General features: G+C 38.0%; 1 protein-coding gene across 1 annotated transcript; it reads left to right on the top strand.

Moving 5' to 3' along the window:
• The first annotated feature begins 15,674 nt into the window (after positions 1–15,674).
• Positions 15,675–26,954, top strand: LOC141509511 (cytochrome P450 2A13-like). Its single transcript, XM_074219120.1, has 9 exons — positions 15,675–15,921; positions 17,490–17,652; positions 18,835–18,984; positions 20,205–20,365; positions 20,649–20,825; positions 22,091–22,232; positions 22,539–22,726; positions 24,572–24,713; positions 26,636–26,954. The coding sequence occupies exons 1-9, from the start codon at positions 15,742–15,744 to the stop codon at positions 26,818–26,820; spliced, it is 1,488 nt and encodes a 495-aa protein (XP_074075221.1). The 5' UTR covers positions 15,675–15,741; the 3' UTR covers positions 26,821–26,954.
• The last annotated feature ends 215 nt before the right edge of the window (positions 26,955–27,169 follow it).

Here is a 27,169-nt window from a genome sequence, read left to right as displayed (position 1 = left end):
TTGCAATACTCCAATCAATCATCACGACAAAGACATCCCAAAATGTCATGAATTTCACAACTTAATTCCAGAGCTCACACATCAAAAAGAATGCATTTTAAGCAAACAAAAAGTAAATTAAAAAATTAATAAACCGCAATTCAAGCACTGTGGAACTACGGTCAGGATTACAGAATTTGGGAGCTTCCATATGAAAGAACCAGAGGGTTTGGAATATAACTATGCAGTAGGGAAAAGTGGTTAGGGTTGCAACCAAGAATCACCTACCCAGCAAAACTGAATAGATAGAATTTTTCATGGGGGAAAAGCTGACATTTAGTGAAATCGAGGGCTTTCATGCATTTCTAATTAAAAGACAAGAGTTGACTAAAAATTTTGATCTCCAAATACAAAACACAACAGAAACAAAATAAGGTAAAAACAAAATAAGAAATAGAAAACATTAGAAAATTAATAATGTTCAACTGTTTCTATCTCTAGATTTCAATATAATATCTGTAAGTCTTAACAAGTTCATTATTATGTAACTCTTAACAAGTTCATTACTGGAAGAACATTTTCCCATAGTCCATGTAGACATAGAGTGTAGATATGAGGTAACTTTGTTGGAATGATATCCACAAAAATAGATAAAATACAAAGTTGAGTATGAAAATTACAATAGAACTTGAAGGAATTGGGGAGACTGAATGGGAAAATTCATCCCACATAAAAGAAGCATGAAAAAGCTATTATAATGATTAGAAAAAATAGAGGATACGGATAGCAGGCAAAAGTTAATTTTTAATTTCTTCAAAACTGACTCAAAAGATAAAAACATACATGGTAAGTAAGACACAGAAATCTACCTAACCTTATAAAGAAGTGAAAAGACATAGAAATAAGAGAAGAAGGAGAGGAGACTCATAAAAATGAAAATGTAATGGGGACAATGGTGATTTGAGCCAAACATTTGTGAGAAAGGAAAGGGAAGGATATAAGAGAAAGGAGACAAACAAGTGAAAATAAGATAGAGGGAAATGCAACAGTAGAAAATACACTGTAAATGTGATTTGGATTACAAAACATAATGCTGCAGTATAATAAACTTATAAGAAATACTTTAGAAGACATACACACACACACACACACACACACACACACGCGGACAAATACTGGAGCAGAATCTATTCTGTTTCGGCTGAAGCAAAAAAAATCATGGGTAGCTATCATGATCCCAAACAAACCAGACACAGAAATTGCTCTAATTAGCAGATGTATATAAGAAAACCTGATCTTCTTGAAAGATAGCATAGACAATCAGACTCTATCAATATTAAACATACAAGTACGAAATGAAATGGCATCTAAAGTTTTAAAAAAAATTATTTGATGATTGATTAGAAGCAAAGATAGTTTTCAGCATTCATCCTTTTGCAGACTATTGACTTCCACATTTTCGACCACTCTCCCCTGTGTTCTATCCCTTCTCCACATGGCAGCAAACAATTTGATATGGTTTGCACACACGCAAATGTGTTTAACATATTTCCATATTATTCATGTTGTAAAAAGTATTACAACTAAGGAGAAAAATACATGAGAAAGAAAGAAAAACATAAAAGAATTTTTTACAAGCGAACATAGCACGCTTCTCTCTGTATACAGCATCCATAGTTTCCTCTCTGGATGTGGATAGCATTTCCCTGAATAGATCTCTCAGGATCATCCTTGAACACTGAACTGCTAAGACAAGTTGCTTCCATCAGAGTTGATAATACAATATTGCTAATATAAACGATGTTTTCCTGGATCTGCTCACCTCACTCAGCATATTTCATACAAACCTTTCTCTGGTTTTCTGAAGTCAAGCCACTCAGGATTTCTTATTTTATAATAATACTCCATAGCATTCACATACCATAACTTGTCCACTCATTCTCAAATTGAGGAGCGTTAATTATAAAATATATTCACAAAATTTCACAAATAAATCTGTTAGTGAGCTTTAGTCTTACAAAGTCTTAGTCTTACCTAACCACTTGCTTCTTGCTGGGTTTTCTCAGTTTCCTTGAGATCCAACTCTTCCTTCTAAATTTAATCTATGGTTTCAATATAGTTAATGACTTATTATAGCTAATTTGATTATTTTTAAAACACTGTAACACAATGGATCACTTATATCAGATCTCACAAAAGGCAAACTTTACAAAAATCTCTATTTTCTGCAGTATTACTTGTTGTCCTTGGAGATCACAGGTAAAGTGGAAAATTTCTCCTTTATACTGAATGGAGAAGCACTGGATAGACACTTCTCAACTGTCTCAACCGTCAGGACATAACACTGTTCTCAGGTTAACAATCAATTCTATGATAAAAGCATTTTCTAATGTAGAACGGGAAAACTAAATAAACATTTCAGGACTGAGAGTTCAAAAGGACCTTAAAGAAAAGAGACAAGGACATAAAGAGTAAAAGGACATCCAGATGCGCTAAATGTGAAAGATATATGAAGTCTTCTTTAAAGTTTAATATTCTATTCAAAAACTCAATATGATGGTTATTGTGATAACTAATACATCTTCCAGTTTCTAAGTCCTACAAATCTTTGATTCTATTGTTTTTTAACCTGCTCTCATCAGCTACTAAAAAATGGAAATAGGAATCAATATGTTGCCCCAGTCTCCCCAGACTGACCAACGTCACTATCCCATTTGATTATGAAACTGCTCATATAATGGTATCATGTTAGACCCCTTGTTTGAAGAAACCTTGAATGTTCCACTGAAGGGGAATTTTGAGGCACTTATATGGAAATAGAAGAAGTCAAATATATTGGCAACAAACTGCTATTAAAAGAAGAAAATGAATTTATGGAAAAATATAGAGTTCTAAATAATTGCAATAAAAAGTTAAGCACAATATTTTAAGAAAACAACAAAAGACATTGAACATATTAATTTAGAAGATTTTCGGAGTTCTGCCTTCTCTGGAATTTTAAAATGCATAGCACTGAATTTTTTAGTTAGTATTTGAACAAGTTTAGTTAGTATTTTGAACAAGAAGGATGCATAGATTTCAGATTCTCACAGAATTTTTGGTTGTTATTTTTTGCTTCTTAAGATTCTTCTTTTAGTATTTTTAGCACATTTCTCTGAACCATAGCATTTGGAAAAAGACAAAATCAGACAGGGATATTTAAAAACTTAAAATCTCTGCAGGTTCCAGTGAATTATATGTTGCTAAGTGAATTATTTTTCTTATAGCTATATCATTGATAATATTAAAACTGCAAAATTTGATTTGATTTTAAATCGTTATTATGGAAGATTGAACAGGTTGGAGTAAAATACACTAAGATCTATTTTATAAAAGGCTCTAGCAAGAACTTCTATTAATCTCTAAGAGGTATGGACCAGAGAATCAGCTGTAGTGAAGAGAAAACACCTTCATAGTCACCATGAAGATGAGACCAATTCCGAAATATTCAAAATAATTGTTAAAGAGAACCTGTCAACTAAGTGGGGCACCTGGAATGCAAGATTAAATATGCAGATTAAATGAATATTGAGGGGTGGCTAGGTGGCGCTGTGGATAAAGCACCGGCCCTGGAGTCAGGAGCACCTGGGTTCAAATCCGTTCTCAGACACTTAATAATTGCCTAACTGTGTGGCCTTGGGCAAGCCACTTAATCCCATTTGCCTTGCAAAAACCTAAAAAAAAAATGAATATTGGGAATGAGTTCCTAGGATAAAAGATAATTAAGTGCTAATGTTGCTTATTATTATGCTATTTGGGCCTTTTACTCCACAATTTTCTGTGTTTGCTGAGTTTTTTCAGTTGCTTTGAGATGCAAGCCTCCCTTCTAAATTTAATCTATGGTTTCAATTTTTTTTAATCACTTATAATATGGTTAATTGGATTGTTGTTAAAAAAAACTATCATTAGTTACTATATAACACAATTTGAACATGTATTGGAAAATAAATGTGCACTCATTGTGTACAGAAGGATGATTATTTTTAAAATTTTGATCAGATTTGACTATATGCAAATGTACTGTGAGAGATATATAGTTCACGTTGTTCAAAGAGGAAATCATTTCCCTATTGATTCCTATTTTGTACTTGATTTAGTACTGTAATAGTTTTGTGATATAACACCATAATTCATGGTTCTTTGTTTCTACATTTTGATCAGAACTCAGCTGATTTATAATGGCATCTTTCATGCCAATCACTCATCTCTTCTTGCCTCAAGGAACTTTTCTCACCTTAGGGGATGAATATGAATGCAAGGGAGTAATGACTAAAATTATCCTTCAAAGATGTTTGGTTGGTCTTCATGTACCTAGACTCTCAGAAGGGAAAGAAGGGAAGTTGGTAGCTACCCTTGCTAAATTTCCACCAAATATATTGTTCCCTGAGTCTCAATTCTGTAAACCATCATATTGTTCTCAGTCATATGAAATCTTTAATCACATTCTCCTCTTTCTTTTATACTTCCCTAAAATATACAAAAGCAGAAATTTCTTTTTGTGCTGAATCTTTATGGACAGGCAGCATGCCCCTTTTAAAAAATGTTATCTTTCTCTGCAAATTACCTCAGTTCATCATTTCTTTATGTTTCACTTGCAACACAACGGATCACTTCAATTAGTCCTTATGAAGGGAAAGCTTTACACATAAATCTCTGTTTTCTACTGATTATTACCTATTTATTCTTGGAGAACAAAGGAAAAATGTAAAATTCCTCCTTTATATTATATGAAGAGGCAATTGATAAACATTTCTCAACTGTCAGGACAGAGTGCTCTTCTCACCAGCCCATTCAATTCTATGACAAAATCAGTTTCTAATGGAGAATGAGAAAACTAAAATAAACATTTCAAGATTGAGAGTTCCAAATGGTCTTAAGGAAGGGAGCCAAGGACATAAAGAATAAAAGGACATCAAGATAGAATAAATGTAAAATATTTATAATTTTTTGTCAAACTTGAAAGCTCTATTCAAATGCTCAATTTGATAACTACTGTGATAACTAATACATCTTTTGGTTTCTAAGCCCTGTCATTCTTTGATTCTATTGTTTTCCTGTCATGTGCTCCTCACCTACTGAAAGATATCTTTTTTTGTAAAAGTAGAAATAGAATTCTAGAGACAGAGCATCCAAGGGAAAAAGACCCTTTGATCTTTTCTTTTGTAAGAAAGAATAAGAGAAATGGAGAATTTGGGAATCGGAACTGATCAGCACAACTGGGCTAATGGCTGGGTAGCATGCATTCAAGAAAGCCAATGTGTACTCAACTGAAAGACATAAAGTACTCAAATGGAATTGACTGAATCGAAGGAGATAGGTACTCACCAATCCCAAGATGGTTCTAATCTCAAATGAATTTCCTGACAATCAGCTAGAGCTGGCTGTGAAGACATTGGATTTGGTTGATGGTATCTATGCAGGAGAAGCACAAGGTAGCCATTGGCCAGGACAATAAAGCCCACACAAAGGAAATCAGTAATAGAGCATAATTAGAAATATTCTGTCTTTGACTGAGGATGAATTGTAGAACAGAATCCTACATTCCATATTCTTGTGTTGTTACTAAGTATAATGCTCTGGGTATTCACAAGCAAAGGGATATGTATCAGCATGGGAAGAATGCAGCAGAAAAAAACAGAATGGGAAAATGTACCTAGAGACATAGGGTTTCAGTTCTGGACCAATTGCGATAATCTGAAAACCACTGAGAAGACAGCTAATGTTGACAGAAAGACTATGGACCCACTCGGTGGAGGAAAACAGTAAGTCTATACTCAACACGATTCAAGAAATTTTTCATCCCCAATACCAACAATGCCCGAGGAATTCCCTTGGAAATCTTTATTGAGTTGGCCAAAGTCAAGTGAAAAAAAATGGAGTCTTTGGGTCTCCTCCTGCTGCCACTTAGGAAAGTGGAGGCAAATGGCAAAGGAGAAAGAAGTTTTCCAGTAGAACAGTTCCCGTTTGGATGAAGAAAAAAATATCTAGAACTAAGTCAAGAAAAACAGTTCTCACTGACTGAAGTGAAACTTTTATCTGAGTCAGAAAAAGAATGAAATGAAGAGAGGGAGGGAGGAAAGAAGAAGAGAGAGAAAGAAAGAGAAATCCTAGGCTGGACTTCAGAAAAGGCTGGATAGACTTATATGAACTGCTGCTGAGTGAAGTGAGGAGAATCAGAAGAACAATGTATAAATTAACAGCAACTTTGAGAGATGGTCAACTGTGATGGACTTGCTGTTCTCAGCAAAGGTAATTCTAAAGGACTTGAGATGGAAACCACATCCACCTACCTAGAAGGAACTATGGAGTCTCAATGCTGAGCAAAGTTTACCATTTTCAATTTTAAAAATTAGTTTTTAGTTTTATCCTTTTTCTTCCCATATATATATATATATATATATATATATATATATATATATATATATATTTCCTTTCTATTCTGAATCTTATTTCACAATATGAATAATTTTGAAATATTTTTAATATATTTATAGATGTATAACCTATATTAGACTGCTCTCTGTCAGGGGAAGGGGGGTGGAAGAGAGTGAGGGAGAAAATTGTGGAATTCAAAACCTTACAAAAATGGATTGTTGAAAACTATATATGCATGTATTTGGGGAACAAATATGAGGAGTCAGATTTCACAAAAACCTAGAAATATTTATAGGAACTAAATGTATGTGAACTGAGTTCAACAAAGAGAATATTGTACACAGTAACAGCCACATTGTGTGATGATAAACTGTAATATACTTAGCTCTTCACAGCAATACAATGAGCCAAGAGAATTTTAACAGAATCATGATGAGCAAAGTTATTCATATTCAGAGAAAGAATATGGAGTTTGAATGCAGATCAAAGGACACTATTTTCCATTTTTACTATTTTTCCTTACCCATGATTTTTCCCTTTTGTTCTGATTCTACTTTCACAATATGACTCCTGTGGAAAGTGATCAATACTTTTGTACGAGTATCATACATATCGGACTTCTTGCTATATTGAAAATGGAGGAAGGGGAGGGAAGAAGGAGAAAAATTTGTAACTCAAAACCTTACAAAAAGTGAATATTGAAAGTTATTTTTACATAGAATTGGAAAAAATTAAATATTATTTAAAGGAAAAATATTTCAGTTGCTATGATGGCCTGCAAATTCATGTAAAATCATAATTGTATAGCATTAAGAAATCTAACATAGCAGGAAATGTTCAGTTATTCCAATTATTTTATTTCTGTAAAGACATTTAATAGTCATAGTTTTGTCTCAAAATATTAATTTTCAAATATTATACATACATATATGTTGTCATAATTTTAATAGAAATCATGTTCTTTTCATTTCTTATGGGTTTCATTAATATAATAATGAAAAGTCAATGATTTGGGGCATATATTTTGAATATTTGAAATTTACATGCAAAGTCAGGTCAATTCATTTATTTTTTATTCATCATAGTTTTTTTTTACTAGAATATAAAAAATACTAATAAACTATCTCTTCCATGATGGAGTCTCTACCTTTCATTTGGTTTTGCCATAATTATTACATTATATATATTAATACTATTATGTTATTTGGTTTTATCATTACTATAGTTAAGATTACTCATGGCAAACTTAGGTTGCTTGTTGCATTTCCATTTTTATTTGAGCAGTTTCTATTTTTCCTCTTGAAATTTATTGTTAGATGATGATGATGATGATGATGATGAAACTACTACTGATTCCATGATTTTGTTTAAATTTAATAAGGCCCTTCAATTCCTTTGGTATTATTTTTATTTTAAAATTATTTTTAAAAATTTTTACTTCTAATTCAATTTTAATTCAATTCCTTTGGAAGTATTATTTTTATTTTTATTTTTAAATTATTTTTAAAAATAATTGTTTTATTAGTTCATATAACTAAACTTTCTTTTTAGTCTTCCTTATGTAGAATAACCTGTATATTCCATCCATGCTTATAAATTTGTAATAGTCTATTATTTTGTAAAACAATCACTGCAATCTCTTTTAAAGGATTTTATTTAAAAAAATTTTTATCAATCATGAGTTGACTTAGGTTTTTTCCCTTGATTTGTGTCACTAGATTTTGGGCACAGAACCACGTGTTCCTCTTAATTTTCTGATAGCATGTATTAGCTTTATAGTTTTGTAAATATTTCTTTTGGCAGCAATAGATAATTCATGCATTGCTGGCATTTTTTTCTTTATCTGATACTGAAAAAATATACCTTTTTTTTTAACCCATTTGGGCATTATGTATTGTTGTGCTTATACACTTATGTACAAAGTGGATATTTATGTGGTTTCATTGAATTCTCAGTTTTCTTGGCATAAAATTATCTGTAGTCATCCTTGAAAATAATCTTCATTTTTCTCCCATACTATTCAATTTATGTCAGTATTCATTTATTTGGTAATTTGATTTTTCTATCTACATTTTCAAGAATTCTCATTGATTTATAACATACATATATTTATGATATATAATATAGATACACAAATATATATTTGCTATTTTAAAGTGTTTGCTTATATATTTTAGTTTTTTAAGTTTTTTCAATTATTATATTTCAATCTAATTTCCAAGATTTATTTTATACCTTACTTTAGGATCACTGAGTTGTTTATTGTCTAGTCTTGCAAATGAAATATTTGTTTTATCTATAACAAATTTTTCTATTTTTAATAATTTTCCAAGAGAACCCCAAAATCATGCTGATTTAATTTTTTCTAGCTCATTGTACTTTGCTGTCTTTGATTTCTGCTCCATGCTATTGCCTTTATTATTTTTTACTGCCTATGATAATAATGAGGGAATTCTAATTTCCATATCATTGTCAAGTTACTCCTTTGAATATTCATTCACTTTGTTCTTAGAGGTGCTTTTCGCTTTACATTCTTCCACATATTGATGGTCGACTTGTCCTGTTTGGTTCAGAAAACATGAACTTAAAAAAAAAAGGCAACAGACCCTATGACCCAATTCATTACTATTCATTACTTTGTTTAGCCTTGTAACATTTCATTTCTTATCTAACTAAAAGTGAATAACTCTAGTTAGTTTCGTCAGTTTTCAGACTGTTCACCTCTAGATTCTTCAGTTTTTTAGGTTTTGCAAGGCAATGGGGTTAAGTGGCTTGCCCAAGGCCACACAGCTAGGTAATTACTATGAAGTGTCTGAGGTCAAATTTGAACTCAGGTACTCCTGACTCCAGGGCTGGTGCTCTATCCACTGCATCACCTAGCCACCCCAGATGCTATCTCCTAAGTGCTGCAAGACCAGAGTCTTGGACTTTCCATTATGCATTCAACCATTGCAGGTGTGACATCCCTCTTTCCCAGGCTGAGAAAGAAATTGTCCTATTTATACAATTACTGGAGAAAATATCAGTCAGACAGTTGGAGAGGGCCCTGGGAGAATGCTTCCCTGGTTCTGAGAATCATCCTTGGAAGGGAGTCCCAGTGGCTCCCTAGTACAATCTATATACCAAAGCAATCCTGACTATTCCAAACCCAACAAATGAATGGTTCAGAATGAGAAAGATAATAAGCATCAATATTAGCAAGAATTAAGACGAATAAACAGTACCATTGTCCTAGAGTGGAGGAAACCAGGGACACAGTTGGTTTTCAGGGGCCATGGATACCAAAAGGAGAGGTCATAACTGTCTGGCCCAGGAGATGGAGGCAGAAGCAGTGGCTTTGAGTAGAGGCTCCCCTTAATTCACCCACAAGCCAAGGCTTTGGCAGAAGGGAGAGCTGATGGTCAGGGCAATGTGATAGCCAGTGTTAGTCTCTGGAAATCAGAGGTCAGAGTAGTGGGAGGGCCAAGGGGCCTAAGGTCAGCTAAGTTCAAGGTATATAACATACAGCTCTAGATGAAGACAAGAAGCTTGATTCTGTGAGAGTTTACACAATTCTGGCCATTTCTGGGCTTCACTTCCCCATCTGTAGGATGAGGAGTTTTACTAAAGATGATCTAAGGGCTTTCCCAACTCTGATAGTCTCAGTTCTAAAGACCTTCCCAGACCTTAATTCCATAGTCCAAGGTTGTGCCCAACTGGGACATCTTTTCAACTACATTTTAAATGTCCTAGCCTTTCTTCCCTTTCCCTCTTTTCTTTTACCTCTTGGTTCTTCTAGGCTCTGAAACAGTGACAATTTGTTTTTATTAATTGGCTGCAAAGGAGATAGGAGAGGAAAATCAGAGAAAGATGGAGAAACAGGACAGGGGTCCTTTCCCCACTCCCTAACTGAACCTGAGCAAGGAAAAGAGTTGTTATGTGGCCAGGAGGAGGTTGGAGAACTTTGTTTTGCTCATGACAGGAGACAGGACTGTCCTTTGGTAGAGAACAGTGAGATCAGTAGACTGTGCATTTTGCTACCTAGGTTCCCACAGAGGTGGAACTAGGATGTGGCAATGGGACTTGGTTTTAAGGTAGCAAAATTCATTGGGAGGATGTGCAGATGGCGTGCAGCTGCACCCCTGGTAATATGGGAGCCCCCGCCGCTCCCCTTGGGAGGGCATGCAGGTGGCATGCAGCTGCACGGCCCCAGTAACATGAGAGTCCCCACTGCTCTACTTGGGAGGATGTGCAGATGGCGTGCTTTCTCTCCCTAGAGAAAGAACTGATGGAATAAAAAGCAGAGGTTTTTTTTTTTCCAGAAACGAAGCACTCTAAAAAATCAACAAGAAAAAAATCAAAAGAACTAAAATAGAAGAAAATGTGAAACATCTCATTGGAAAAACAACTGATCTGGAAAATAGATTGGGAAGAGATAATTTGAGAATTATTGGATGACCTGAAAGCCATGATTAAAGAAGAGCCTACACATTATATTTCAAGAAATTACGTAGGAAAACTGATCTGATAAGCTAGAACCAGAGGGTAAAAATAGAAACTGAAAGAATTCACTGATCAATTCTTGAAAGAGATACCAAGGAGTGTCTAGATGGTGCAGTGGATAGGTAACTGGCCCTGGAGTCAGGAGTACCTAAGTTCAAATCTGGCCTCAGACACTTAATAATTACCTAGCTGTGTGGCCTTGGGGAAGCTGCTTAACCCCATTGACTTGCAAAAAAAACTAAAACGGAGGAGGAGGAGGAAGAGGAGGACGAGGAGGAGGAGGAGGAGGAGGAGAAAGAGATACCAAAATGAAAATTTCCAAGAACCTTGTTAACAAGTCAATGAGAAAATACTGTAAGCAATCACATAGAAATAACACAAACATAAAAAATCCACAAAAGGGATAGCACAAAATTTAGCAGTTACTGCATTAAATGAATGGAGGTCTTGGAATATGATACTTTGGAAGGCAAAGAAGCTATGATTTCTAGTATCACCTGCCCAACAAAAGTGAATATAATACTTTAGAGGATAAAAAGGGGCAGCTAGGTGGCACAGTGGATAGAGCACCAGCCCTGGAGTCAGGAGTACCTGAATTCAGATCCAGCCTCAGACACTTAATAATGACCTAACTGTGTGGCCTTGGGCAAGCCACTTAACCCTATTGCCTTGTTAAAATAAAAAAAAGAATAAAGAGGAAAAAAAAGGATATTTAATAAAATAGAGGACTTTCAGGCATTCCTAATGAAAAGATCAAAGGTGAATTTTAAAAATTGACTTTCAAATACAAGATTCAAGAGAAGCTTAAACAAGTAAATAGGAAAGAAAAATCCTGTGAGATTCAATAATCTTAAACTGTTTACATTCCTATGTAAGAAGATTATACTTATAACTCCTAAGCATTTTCTCATTATTAGAGTGTTAGATGTATTAGACATAGAGAACACAATATGACTTGACTATGATAAAATGATATCTAAAAAATAAAATTAATTTGTGAGAAAGAAGAATGCATTGGTAGAAAGGGCAAGGAAGAGACAGAGTGGAGTAAGTTATGTCACATAAAATAGGCATTAAAGAGCTTTTACAGTGGATGGGGAGATGGGAAATTGATGAGGAGAACTTAAACTTTACTTTCATGAGAATTAACTCAAAGAAGGAATGACATAAACACTGAGTAGGATATAGAAATGAACTGATGGAAAACTAAGTGCGCATAGCTAAGAGAACATTGCACACAGTATCAGCAATATTGTATGATGATAAACTGTGAATGACTTGGCTATTTTCAGCAATATTATTCAAAAAATTCCAAAGGACTCATGATGGAAATGATTATCTACTTCCAAAGGAAGAAATGATGGGATTTGAATGCAGATTGAAGAATAAAATTTTTCATGTATTTTTCTTGTTTTTTCCTTTGTGTTTTCTCTTCATTCCCAATATACTAATATGGAAATATGCTTTGCATGATTAAATATATAGCCTACGTCAAATTGTTTACTTTCTCCCAGAGGAGAGGTAAAGACAAGAGGGAGAAAATTCAGAACTTATTTTTTTAAGTATGTTAAAAGGGTCTTTACATGTTATTGAGAATATTTTCAAAAAACTACTCTGAGATACCACCTCACACCTATCAGTTTGGCTAACATGACAGAAAAGGAAAACTGGGACACTAATGCATTGTTGTTGAAGTTTTCAACCAATTCAACCATTCTGGAGAGAAATTTAGAACTATGCCCAAAGGGTTATAAAACCAAGCATACCTTTAACTCAGCAATAACTCTGTATTCCAAAGAATTCTTTTTTTAATGAAGGACCTATATGTGCAAAAATATTTATAACAACTCTTAGTGGTGACAAAGAATTGGAAATTGAAAGGATCCTGATCATGACAGGGAGTGGTTGAACAAGCTGTGTATGATTGTGAAAGGATACAATTGTGCTATAAGAAATTACAGGCAAGATGTGTCAGAAAATCCTGGAAAGATTTACATGTGAAGCAAAGTGAAATGAATAGAAGTACGAGAAATATACAATGCTCAATTGGGATCAATTAGCTATTCCTGGCAATATAATGATCCAAGATGATTCTGAAAGACATAGGAGGAAAATGCTATGCCTCTCCAGAGAAAGAACAGATAGAATCTGAATGTAGATCAAAGCATACTCTTTTTTTAATCATCTTCATTTTTCCTGGAGTTTTTTTTTGGGGGGGGTCTCTTTTCTTTCCAAATACAACTAATTCAGAAATATATTTTTCATGACTGCACACACATATCCTATTGCCTTCTCAAAGAGGGGGAGAGAATATGGAACTTAAAACTTTTAGAAATGAATTTTAAATCTGTGTATACAAGAAACTGAGAGAAAATAAAATATTAAATAAATATGTCAAAAAGAAAAGGGAGGCCCAGAGGGGTTGAGGGACTTTCCTAAAGTCAATTTTGTGACAAGTAATCCAGCAGAACTGGATCCTGTGATGATGACCAAGTTCAACACTCTATTGATTGTTGCCTCAGGTATGGGATTCAGGAGTCCCCAAGTTCCCCAAGAAGTCTCTGCTCTTCCCAGAACAGTAGTGATAAGTGAATGTGGGTCCAAACCTTTTATTCCAATCCCATTTTTCAGAGTTCACAATCACTCAAATTCACATAGAGTAGATGATCCAAGTAAATCTCAATCAAATATGATCTCAGTCATTCTCACATGGCTTCTCCAAGTCTGACTGATCCCAGGCTCATAGGTCATAACTTTGATCCCCAGAGCTTTTCTTTCTGATATCACTGACATCCAAACTCCATTTTCCATTTCCACACACATCCCATATATTTATCAGCCTTGTTCCAATCAGAATCTTATTAATCTTTTCATATTGTAGGGTGTTATGAGGCCCAAATGAAATCATGGATGGAAGACGCTTTGCATACTCTAAAATTATATAATTAACATCAAATTATCAAACTTCCAATCTGGGGTTAACTTCATTCCATAAACTTTTTACTGCATTTTTGCTGAGTTAATCAACTGTTTAGTGAGTGATCAATTTTGATACATGGGATATTCTGGCACAGGATCACCAAGCATAGTGTACCCCCATCAAAGAAAGTAAATGGAAAGACAGTTCTAAGAGGAAAAAGTAGTATTTCAAAAGAAATACTAGATGTGTATTTAGAGATATCTCCACTTGGAATGTTTTTAAGGATTATTTCTGACTTGAACTGTGGTAGAGCCTTCCAAACTTGTATTGATCTGATCATCAAAGTCAGAAACATTGTACCGAACCTTAACCCCAACATAGTGATATCATTTTAGTCTTTGAGAACAAATTATGGCAATGAACCAATCAACCTTTGAGCAATAAAAGAGTAAGCTGGTAAATATTTAAGGTGAGGGGCAGAGGGCAAAGCAATGGTGTTTATATACACATGATTTTCAGTTAATGTTCATTATTAATAATTCCTTAAGTCTAGACTATAACAAAACAATAAATCATACTGTTTTTTAGCAAACATTGATTTCTGAGGTGTACATATTGATAGCAAAAATCTAACCTTGGTTCTCAGAATCCCTTATGGTTCACTCCAGCATATTCTTGTCCTCACCCACCCTGGCCCCAACTTACCAAAAGTACATAAGACAGATTGTTCTGATTAACCAGGCTCCTCCCTCAACCTGAATTCTGACAGTTGATCTTGGAGAGGAATTAACTAGGGTTAGCCCAAGAGAGAAAGGTGAAGAAGGGTCTTTGAGATCAGTCCAAGTAAAAATAACTACAATTCCAATAAGTTTCCAACCCTTCCCTTTATCTCTCTAGAAAACACCATAGTCCATTATTTACTTGTGTTTACCAGTTTGCTCCCTCTCTCCTCCCACAAACTGCTGTCCAGAAGCACACAGGACAGGTATCCAATCTGGGATTGCTGTCCATGGTCACCCTCTCAGGTTCAAAACTGGATGACCAACATTAAAAACCCCAACTTTGTCACTGGTTAGCTGTCTGAATTTAACCTCTCAGTTTTTCAACCACAAAACCAAGAAACGAGAAATGCTCATATTTGTGATAATTGTTAAGTCTATCATGAAAAACTAATTTACAATTTTAAAAAGAAAATGACACAGATGAGTTTAGAGCTTAGAGGATTCCCAAGTTAGAGGATCCCAATTCTAAATCCGAAGATCTAATTCTTGCCCCTTCTCCCTCTTCATTAGATTCAAGTATAAATGGTTCACATAAGAGGGTTTGGATTGGAGAGTTACTTGTCTCATGTTTGGATCAGTTCTTGGTTCATCAAGAATATAATGTTTAAAAGAAAATTTGGTAAACAATAGATGTAGGATCCTATGTCCCACTGGTGTAGAGAATATCCCACTGAAGGTGTTCTTAAGGCAGTTCTGTTAATACAGATCTCTCTTCACACAAGATGACCCAGAGAGAAGGGACTTACTTAATGTCACAGCCAGTAATAGATCTATTCTTGCACCCTACCTTTCACCCACTGCAGTCTCATCTTCAAGTCTTGAGATTTGTCCTCTCAACTTCCATCATTGCATTCTGAGATCCCAAACTTCATGTCTGGACAATGACATCTCTATGAACTGTCCCCATTCCGACCTTTACCTCTTGGGATGCTCAACTCATTGAACTGGATCCCATTCCCTCTGTGACCTTCAGATTCGTCCAATCCTGGAGCTCAGGGGAGGAATAGGTTACAACTAAGAATATTGCATAAAAAACTGAGATCAGTGCCAGATTATAATCTCCTCCCACCAGCCAAAGTATAATACACAGAGACAGCTCTATCTGGACCCCAGACCTGGATCAGCAGCTACCCAAACTGCAGTGACTCCTCTGGCACCTCCACCATGCTGGTCTCTGGGTTTTTGCTAGGTGTTCTATTCTTTTGCTTCTCGACCCTGGTGGTACTCTCTGTATGGAGACAGAGGAAGATTCGCAGCACCCTTCCCCCTGGGCCCACTCCACTGCCTTTCATCGGCAACTACCTGCAGCTCAACACCGAGCAGATGTATGACTCCCTCATGAAGGTACTAAGGCTGGGGAGCTGGGACCAAAAGGGAGAACATGGAGACTCTGAAGCAGAGAAACACAGAGACTGAGAGAGACAGAGACAGGAGCAGAGACAGAGAGATAGATGTATTTACACAAAGAGCAAAGAGATAGTGAGACCCAAAGACAAATTAGCAGGGAGAGACACAGAGAATATAGATAGAATCACAGAATACATGAAAAATACTCAAAGATACTCAGAAACAGACAAAGACAGAGAAAATGAGGGAGACACCAAGCAATCCAAGAGGAGAAAAGGCAGAGACAAATGGAAAAAAGAGACAAAGATGCAGCGATGGATTCAGAGACATAGGGTGAGACAGAAAAACATAAGAGACAAAAAGACAGATATACATAGAGATGTGTAAGCAGGGTCTAGGGTATCTTGACAGATTCTAAGAAAGTCAGAGAGAAGGACAGATGAGATATATAGAAAGTTGAAGACTGAAAAAATTCTCTGCTTCTTGCTACTGATCAAAGACAGTTCTATCTTCCCTCTAGTCCTCAGTTTCCTTCTCTACAACATGATCAAGTTGGGCTATATTGTCTCTAAGGTCTGAATTTCATGACCTTATTGGAAAGAAGCTCCAAGAAAAGCAAAGAACTTCTTAGTGGGGAGGGATGGGCACAGCTGGGTTGTGAGAGAGGGATTCAGGGGGAAAGGTGGAGGGAGAAGCAGCAAGAAAGCTGGAGAGTCAGTCTAAGAGAGGGGACGTGAGGAAGAGAGTAGAAGATGGAGAGATGAGAAGCTAGAGAGATCTCTGGGCAGGAAATAGCTTCTAGAGAGGCAGCTTCAGACATGCTTCTCTGCCTCAGACGAGAGGTTCAATCATTTCTCATGAATACAGAATTGTAAGGAAGTCCAATGTAGGTGGGGGGCTTCAAATGGATGGGCCCCATTAGACTGTGAGCTCCTCAAGGGTCAGGGATTGTCTTTGCCTTTCTTTCTATCCCTATAATTGCTGGCACAAAGTACGTATCTAATAAACGCTTGGTGCCTTGACTTGTCACAGAAGAAAACATGTTGATGAGCAAAAGAGGAAAGAAAGAACAGTTTTGTTATTGCTTTGTTCAACTGAAGAGGTTGGGTTTTTCATATATGGAGAGCTGGAAAGAATGTGAGAGGCTATTGAACTCAAACCCTTCTTTTTACAGATGAGAAAACTGAGACAAAGATAAAGTTACTTACTCAAAACCACAGTTAGTAAATATGTAGGAGAGATTTGAATCCAGGTCTCTCTGACTCCTAGGCTAATGTCTTATTGATCATCCTGGCTCTGAAAACAAACAAACTAAAGAAAGCTAGATATAATGAAAAATTTTGTTCATATATATATATATAAATGTGTCCAAATGTTTGGATAGTTTTTGTTTGTTTATTTCTTTTTACTGATTCCTAGGTCTCAATTAGAAATATTTTTTAGAAGTTTCTGAGAAGATGAGTGAGACGTTATCTCTTTTAGGGAAGAGAACCAAATAAGAGAAATCATATGTTTGAGAAGAAAAAAAAAAACTTTGATTATTCTGACTTTTCTATACTTTCCAGATTGGGGAAAAATATGGGTCCGTGTTCACAGTGCACCTGGGGCCCAGGGTTATCGTAGTCCTGACTGGCTATGATGCAGTGAAGGAGGCACTGATGGATCAAGCAGACGAGTTCTCTGGACGGGGGGAGCAGGCCACCTTTGACTGGCTCTTTAAGGGATTTGGTGAGTGTCTGGGCAGGGACATAAACCCTCATACTCTCACTCTCCCTCACCTTACCAACAAACACACCTTTCTTCAGTTCAATCTATCTCCCTTTACGCTACTGACCAAAGTTCCTCAATGTACCGCCATCTTCTGTCTCTTTCCCTACCTTATCCTGACTATCATTGCAAGCCTCAACAATCTGCTCTTCCTTCTTTCTCTACTTCTCCATTTCTTTCTCTTTTTTTCTATTTTCTTCCATTGCTTTACCTCTTAATCTTTCTTGGTCTCTGACTATCACTCCATCTCTTCAGTTATTCTTATCTCCCTTCCCTTCCCACCCCAATAATCTTTTCTTCATGTCTCTTCTATCCACATTTCTTCTTTCTCCTTCCTTTACCTTTATCCACTTTCTATCTCTATCACCATCTCTGCTTCAATATCCCCCTTTAACTTCCCAACCATTTCCCAACTCTCCCTGTCTCTGTATCCTCTTTCTTCCTCTGTCTGTCCTCATCTAACCCCACCTCTCCAGGTATTTTGATATCTCCATATCTCCCCAGTTCTTCCATATTATCTCCTGACATATCTTCCAATCTCCCTATCCTTCCCCATTTCTCTTCCTTTTCTTGTCTCTCTATCTTTTCTCTTTTATTTCACCATCTGCTTTTTTCTTCTCTTCTCCCTATTTCTACATCTCTGGCTTTCTTTAACTGCCTTTACATTTCATCCCTCTCTATCATTCAACCTGTCTTTTCCTATCTCCATATCTACCCAGTTCTATATTTTTCTCCATGTCTCTTATCTCCCCTTTTTCCTTCGTTCCTCAGTCTCTCACTATATCCCCATCTCCTCCATCTCTTTATTATTTTCTGTCACTCCTTGTTTTGCCATCTTCCCTATCTTCTGCCTTCTCATTTCCCCCTCTTTCCATCTCTCTAGGTTTCTTGCTCTTCCTGTCTCCTCACTTCCCCATCTCTTCATTTATTTCTCTCCCTCCAATCTTCTAATTCCCACCTCCCCTTGTGTCCTTACTTCCCCCTGTCTCTTTATCTCTTTGTTCCTATCTCCATGCATTTCCTTGTCTTCTCTCTCTCTCTCTCCTTCTCTCACTCTGGACATCCACCTCTGGTCCCATACCAAGATCTGAGTTCCGGCAGGATCTCCAGTCTTCCATGGCCTCCTTCCCTCCTTCTTGCCAGGTGTGGCCTTCAGCAGTGGAGAGAGGGCCCGGCAGCTCCGGAGATTCTCCATCACCACCCTTAGGGATTTTGGCATGGGCAAGAGGGGCATTGAAGAGCGCATCCAAGAAGAAGCAGGCTTCCTTATTGAGGCTTTCCGAGGCACTAAAGGTCAGTGGGCCCTAAGAATATTTGGATCAGTTCAACATCAACCATATTATTATTGTTCAGTTATTTCAATTATGTCTGACTCTTCAAGATGCCAGTTGCAGGACTTCTTGGTAAAGAAACTGGAGTAGTTTGTCATTTTCTTCATCTCATTTTACAGATGAGGAAACTGGGGCAAAGAGGGTCAAGTGACTTGTCAATGTCTGAGATCAGATTTAAACTCAGGTCTTTATGGAATCTGTTGGATGGGAGTTTGAACTTGGCCTCAGATACCTGTCACTTACTAGCTGTGTGATCCTGGGCAAGTCATTTTACCCTGATTCATATCTGGCCACTGGACCCAGATTACTCTAGAGAAGAAAGAAAGACTGGTGACTTAGCCCAGGTCTCTCTCCCTCCAATACAAATCATGTGCTTATCATGGTATCACCTCCCCTGATGTCATGGTCTTCTTTGAGAAGGAAGGAGAAACATCAGAAATTAGTGGTGCAATGGATAAAGCACTGGACTTGAAATCAGAAAGATTCATCTTCATAAGTTCAAATTTGGCCAGGCACTTCAGCAACAATGACTTCATGTCCCTGCTCTATAGCCATGCTGTCCTGCATCATAAATCACTGATTAGAGGAACTTGGTCAGAGTTTTGCATCTATAAAAAAGATTTTGGAACAGGCATTGAAAGTCTCTTCCAGGGGATGTGCGAAATAAGGGAAGGTAGACTAATGCCATGGAAAAGGCATTGAGCTGAAATTATGGATCCCAACTCAATCACTTTGTACCTGAGCAAGTCATCTCCCCTTTCTGGGCTCATTTTCATTTCATTTTAGATCTCAGGGCAATCCTAGTTTCCAGGTGTTGGGGGGAGAGAGAGCGAGAGAGAAAGAGAGCACAAAAGAAAAGAGGGGGCAACTTCACTTCTAGCATCTAATCACTGTTTCTCTGTATGTCTGTCTCCTCTTTCTTTCTCTTTTTCTCTCTTTATCACTAACCACTGTCTGTGCATCCCCCATCTCATACATCACAATCTCTTTTTTTCAATTTCATCCCTATCTCTCTTAAATGCTGCCTCATGGGTCTCTTGACTTCTCTTGGGTGAGTGTTCCTTTTTCCTATACTTGTTTTTCTACCCCTCTGGATCTCTCTGCCTCTGTCTTCCTTCTTCATCATTCTACGACTGTGCTTGTTTCTCTCTCTGTGTCTCTGTTGTCCTGGTTGGTCTACAGGGGCTGCCATTGACCCTACCTTCTTCCTGAGCCGCACAGTCTCCAACGTCATCAGCTCCATTGTCTTTGGTGATCGCTTTGATTATGAGGACAAACAGTTCCTGTCCCTGTTGCGTATGATACTGGCAAGCTTCCAATTCACAGCCACATCCAAGGGACAGGTAACCCCCAAGATATCCTCTCCCACTCCCCCTGGATCTCTACTCACCTTCATCAATTAATCCTAAGCTTTCATTTCTATCGTCCTGTATTCTATTTCTCAAATCTGACCCCCTATTCCTCAGCTGATTCTGTGTGCTATCCTGACCAGCCATTCTTCATTATGACCCCAAGATTTACTCTAAACTTTCATCTTTCATGATGATTACCTCCACCATCATTCACACTCCCCCCCCACATACCCAGTTCCATGTACCCCATGATTTATTTTGTACTCTACTTCAGCTATATGAGATGTTCTCTGGAGTGATGAAACACCTGCCAGGCCCTCAGCAGCAAGCCTTCAAAGATCTGAAAGGACTGGAAGACTTTATCACTCAGAAGGTCCGGGAGAACCAGGCAACCCTGGACCCTAACTCCCCTCGGAACTTCATTGATTCCTTCTTGATCAAGATGAAGGAGGTACTGGTCCAGAGGGAAGTTGGAAATGTTGGGGATGAACTGATGTCTCAGACCAAGGGTGTTATAGAACTCTAGGGGAAACCCCACCCTTGGTGAACGGACTTCAAAGACATCAGGCAATAGGTATCAGACATGAACACACAGCACTAGGGGACATTAGATGACAAGTGTCAACCTTCCAGAGATAAGGCTCAAACTTTGAGGGAAGTTCACAAATATCCCAGGAAGCAACCTAAAACAGAGATTCAGATACAATAAGCTCTTCTGGTCACAGTCAATGTGATAGTAGGATGGCAAAGACAGAAAAAGAAAGAATGATAAATGAAGAAAGTGAGATACAGAGATGGGGGGCATAGAACAACAGAAATACAGATAGAAATAGATACAAAAATAGAGACAGAAAATTGGAAACAGGGAGAGAGGAATAGGACAAGGTCAACTTAAAAAGACAAATAGAGGTTCTCCATTCTCAACATTCCCTGACCCTGCAGACATTCTCGTCCAGGTAACGATACTGGGGGGGTCAGGAACCCAATAATCTAGTAACAGCAGCCTTGCATGGGTATAAAACCTTTGGAAATCCTTTTTTCCTCTCTGGGTCTTTGCTTCTTCATGTATAAAATGTAGGTGAGACAGAGAATATTAGATTTCTTGTCTTGGTCCTAGAGGGCAGAAGTAGGAACAATGGAAGAAATGGGAAACGGTTGAATTTAGGCTTTGTGTCAGCAAGAAAAGACTTCCAATTTGTGAAAATTGTCCAAAAGTGAGATGAACTACACAGAGAACTGGTGGGTTCTCCCTTTTTGGAGGTCTTCAAGTAGAAGCTGGAGCACCACCTGATAGGAAGCTCAAGGTGGGGATTTCTTTGGCTGTTGATGTCTCTTCCACCTCTACCATTCTGGAAGGCAGCATACTATAGTGAGTAGCGTTATAGACCCAGCAGGTCCCAACCTCCCTGAGCCTTCACATCTTCATGAAAGTGGTTGGATTTGACAATCTCTGGGTCTTTTTCACCACTAAATTTATGTTCATTTAATTTCTAAGAGTGATAGAGATATTTTGGGATCCCTTCAAACTAAGATAGTCCAGCATACTTGGGTTCTATTGATGGAATCACTTTCTACTCCTGCACATTTCCGGGACTCAAAGAAATGGAGCTGACATGGGGGGAAGAGAAGGCCTTGAGGCTGAAAAGTCTAGAGATGAATCAAGTGTGTGTATTTAGGACTGGGGCCATCTGAGCCTTCCCCACCTTCTACTTCCAGGAGAAGAAAAATCCCAACACAGAATTTTCCATGAGGAACTTGACCATGACTACCCTAAACCTATTTTTTGCTGGCACTGAGACTGTTAGCACAACTCTTCGCTATGGATTTCTTCTGTTAATGAAACATCCAGAGGTGGAAGGTGAGTTCCCTTCCTCTTGTATCCTTAGAAGTCCTTTGGTGGCCAGGGAGTTGCCCAGAACATCTTACATACATACATACACACATACAAACACATACATGCACACGCACTCATGTCCTCCTCCTCCTCCTCATCATCATCATCATCATTCATCTTGAAAAAAATTACCTGATTTACTCCTTAGTCTAATATCTTCTTATCTCAAAGAAAACCTATCTTTCACACTCCATCTGCTCCCTTGGGACTTCCCCAGGATGTCTCTAACACCCCTTTATTCTTTTTTCTCCCTGCTACCACCAACCACAGCCAAAATTCATGAGGAAATAGATCGGGTGATTGGACGGAACCGATTCCCCAAGTTTGAGGACAAGGCCAAGATGCCATATACAGAGGCTGTCATCCATGAGATCCAAAGGTTTGGAGATACGATCCCCATGGGTCTGGCCAGGAGAGTCACCAAGGACACTAAATTCCGGGGCTACCTTATTCCCAAGGTAGGAGTCTCTCACTTTCAACTCCCCCAGCTCCAACATCTCTGTTCTTCTACTCCAGAACCTCCTCCATCTCTGTCATCCTCTAAAATTCCCTCTTATCTTCCTAATATCTGAGAGTTCCCCCATTCTCTTTCATTAAGTGTCTCCTCCTCAATTCTCCTGCCTTCTGGAACTGCCCCCATGTCCTAGAGCATCCCTCCATCTTTGTTCCTCCTGTTCCAAATCCTCCCTATTCTTTTGAAAATAATTTTGAGGTTCTTACTCAATTTGGGTAGTTCATTGCAAGTTAAGTAAGATAAATGGAATTGTGTTTAATTGTTAGAATAAGAATTAAGTAGATTGGAATGAATTAAACCATTTTATATTGATGATTGTATTGCTTTTAGTTGGTAGATTTAAACTATATCAACTCATATTAACACGTTTTAGGCCTATATTAACATGTGTTATGAATGAATTATGTCTTATTGTATCACATCTCTCCTCTCCAATACACACTTACCCCATGCATTCTAAGAATAGCTATAATCCAGAAAATATGGATTCCCTATTTTACTTTGTTCTTTTTCATCTTATGTTCAAAATATGCTGGTGGAAACTCTCAGAATTCTGTTGCCTGGTCATTGACTAAACACTCATGATTGATGTTGTATAGAAACTCTTTGATTAATCATTCAAACATCCCCCTTTAGAATTGACCAATGGAAGAATTCTGCCACCTCATCCTATTTTGGGCGCTCCCTTTCATTCCCTACAAATTTTTGCAATCTTCAAGCAGAGAGATCTCTGAGTGAAGATTTCATTAGGGACCACCAATCTCTCTGATGGATTAATATCTGCTTAGACCTCTACCTCAGTTTCCCTTGACTGCAAATTGACTTTTTGTGGGCCACAATTCTCTCTGATGGACTCTCAATTAACTACTCTTACTCCCATTTTCTCACTTAAATTCATTGATTTTTTTTAGTTTAAATGGAAGGAAGGGGACAATTATTTTATTAAGTGCTTTCTATATCCTAGGCATTAGGCTAAGTAGCATACAAATATCTCATTTGATCTTCCCAACAACCCTGCAAAATAGGTGTTATTATTATCTCTGTGATGAGGATGGGAAATTGAGGCCTAGCAAGACTAAGTGATTTGGCCAAGGTCACACAGCGTGTAAGTATCTGAAGTGGGGTTTAAACTTGGGTCTTCCTGAATAGAGACCTATTATTTTTTCCATTGTGCCACCTGGCTTTCTCTAAAATTCTGAAATACTCTACCTTTCTGAATTAGCAAAAACATTCTTAACCTCAGCACTATCAAATCAAAATATGTGTGGTTCATGAACTGTATTAATCCTAAATGGGTCTTTCCTATAATTGAAGCAAGATTAGTTGCTTCCTCTACTGATACCAGTGGGTACCTTCTCTGCAAACTAGTGTTAAGGTTAAGTGACTGGGCCAGGGTCAACAAAGACAGTAGCTTTTGGAGACAACTTAAATTCAAGTCTTCTCACCACTGAGACCCAGTTTTCAATGAACTATTTAAACTTGTCTTCTCAGAAGCAAAATATATTCTCTCCCCCTCCCCCCCTCCCCCTCTCCCTCCCTCCCTCTCCCTCTCCCTCTCTCTCCCTCTCCCTCTCTCTCTCCCTCTCTCTCTCCCTCTCTCCCTCTCTCTCTCTCTCACTCCTCTTTTCTCCTTTCTCTCCCTACCTCTCTGTCCCTCTCCCTCTCTCCCTCTCTCCCCTTCCCCCTCCACTCTACTTTCTCTTCCAGTGTCCCAGTCTTCCCTCCTTCTCCTTCCTCTCTCCACTTCATCCCTGTTTTCTTTATTGTTTTCCCTCACCCCATCTTCTAGGGCACAGAAGTTTACCCCATGCTCGGCTCAGTACTGAAGGACCGAAAATTCTTTGCCTGCCCTGAAAGCTTCAACCCCCAACATTTCCTGGATGACAAGGGCCAGTTCAAGAAGAGCGATGCCTTTGTCCCCTTCTCCATTGGTGAGCAGGAAAGCCTTTTGTCTTCCCATCCATGACCCCCATTCTCATGTCTAGACCTAACCTGTGTGGCCTGAGCCACACGGTGAACACTTTCAGTCTACTCCCAATTCATCCAACTACCACTCAGTTTAATTTCCTGTGACTAAGTTTCTTGACAGTGAATGGGTGAGTGGATGGAATACTTCCAAAGTGACTGTGTTTTAGGGGCTAAGAGAATCAGAAAGCATACCCATCCCAATCTCACCTGTGTCCCCCCTTCTTTGAGGAAGACATGCATACACTAGAACGAGCCTCACACTGAAGTCTGAGTTTCTTGGGTCAAGCCCCATCTGTGTGACCTAGGCCCCAGTTTTCTCATTTCAATGGTCTCTGAGTACTTCTGGTCAGCACCCATCATCTTAGAACTTTATGACCCTGTAATTTTTTTCAAATACAATCCCTTCTCTGGGTCTCAGTTTCCTCATTTTACAAATATGAAGGTTGACTAGCTGGCAATTAAGGTCCTTCCTAATTTTAACATTCAGTCCAAATGAGGTAGGCCGACAAACACTAGGGAAAACAATCCCTGTCCTCAAGAAGTTTACATTCTACTGGAGGGGACCAAGTTTAGGTAGATGAGAAATTACAAGATTATCTGCAAATGGTGAGCACAGGCAACTAGGAGTATCAGGACAGGCTTCCTGTAGGACCCACACTTTGAAGAAAGTGAAGGAGTAGAAAGAGAACAATGGAGGGCACTTCAGTTTAGGAACTGTTTTTTGTTTTTTTACAAGGCAATAGGGTTAAGTGACTTGCCCAAGGTCACATAGCTAGGTAATAATTAAGTTTCTGAGTCTGGATTTGAACTCAGGTACTCCTGACTCTAGAGCTGGTGTTCTCCCCACTGCATCACTTAGTTGCCTCTCAGGAGTTTCTTAAATGAAAATTTAATGATCATTTTAGGCAACAACAAATCAATCAGTTTGTTTAGAATTTTAAATCCAGATGGAAAATTCTGGAAGACTGGGAGGGATCAAAGGAATCAGAGGATCAGAGGAGGACCACTTCTCTTTGGCAGAACATGGAGCAAAGACAGAGAGAATAAAGTATAGTGTAGACAGCTTTTGAAGTGATCCATGGATTAGAAGAATGATCTCACAAGGGATGATTTGCATTTTCTTTTCACAGGAGAAAAAGAACTCTGATGAGAAAGGTGTAGGACGATTGAGGAAAAATATCAACTCCTTGCTCCAAGGGCTTTTCTAATTTTGATAGCCTGTGGTCTAGGCAGAGCCATACCTAGGGTGCGGCAATGGAACATTGTCCTTCAGCATCAAAATGTAGTTGATATTAGTAGTACTTATGATCCTTCTTCAGGGTATAACTCATTAGGTTACAAGAACAAAAGCATAACAGTTGATTAGGAAGAAGAATTAGATAAAGTAGGAAGTTTCCAGAATCTATACTATATAGAAGATTGCATCCTAGAAGAAATCTTTTTTTGCCACAAAAGCCAAATTCTGTGCTACTTGTCTTTTTTGTAAACTCCCTTCCAAAAATAAATTTCTCTATTATAAGAACCTTCCCAGCTATGATTTTTTCGGTGTTTTAAGGATGCTTTCAGGCCTGGTACCTTTTTGTGGTCCTAAGGGATAGGTTAAGACTGGAAGTTACCTTAGAGGCCGCAGTATCCAAAATTCTCATTCTGAGGCTGAGAGAGAAAGTGATTAACTCAAATTCACCCAGTTAAACAAAATCTAATTAAAGACCAATAAACTCTCCATTGTACCTTCTAGTTTCCTCTCAGATACAACATTCTGTGTCAGTCCTTGGAAGGACCCAGGATTGACATTCTGTCTTTTAAGGCCCTTCCCAGTCCTGAGAGTCCCTGTTCCAAGGTTCCTCCTAAAGTACATTGATCAACTCTGATTCTGACTCCACAGGTAAACGCTACTGTTTTGGTGAAAGCTTGGCAAGAATGGAACTGTTCCTCTTCCTCACCTCCATCCTGCAGAACTTTCACTTCCAGTCTCCACTCCCCAAAGAGGCCATTGATATCTCCCCAAAGATGGTGGGCTTTGCCACCATCCCCCGCAACTACACCATCTCATTCCTGCCTCGAGAATGAGACTGAATCCAGACAGCTCCAGAAAAAGCAGAAGGATTCTGTGGGATTCCTGGGGTTGGGGGGGATGAGATTGGGATTGGTATTCTTTCTGATATATTAATAAAATCTGACCCCAGAAAGCTCTCTCTGCTATTCAATTTGATCCCTAGAAGCTGGGACACAGCTCAGACACCACTGAATATAATCCCTGTAGGTTACATAGAGGTGACTGTGGGGAAGTGACTTGTCCCATTTCATACAGAGAGACAAGGGAGAAGTTGATTTTGAATCAACTGAACAAAAAAAGGGAGCATTCAGATTGAATACAATAGCAAGGGCATAAAGGGATGATTTTAGGTAGAGGAAAGCA

This window comes from Macrotis lagotis, chromosome 1, assembly GCF_037893015.1.
Source record: "Macrotis lagotis isolate mMagLag1 chromosome 1, bilby.v1.9.chrom.fasta, whole genome shotgun sequence".
In the NCBI taxonomy this organism is placed as follows: Eukaryota; Metazoa; Chordata; class Mammalia; order Peramelemorphia; family Peramelidae; genus Macrotis; species Macrotis lagotis.
This window is presented reverse-complemented; position numbering and strand designations above follow the sequence as displayed.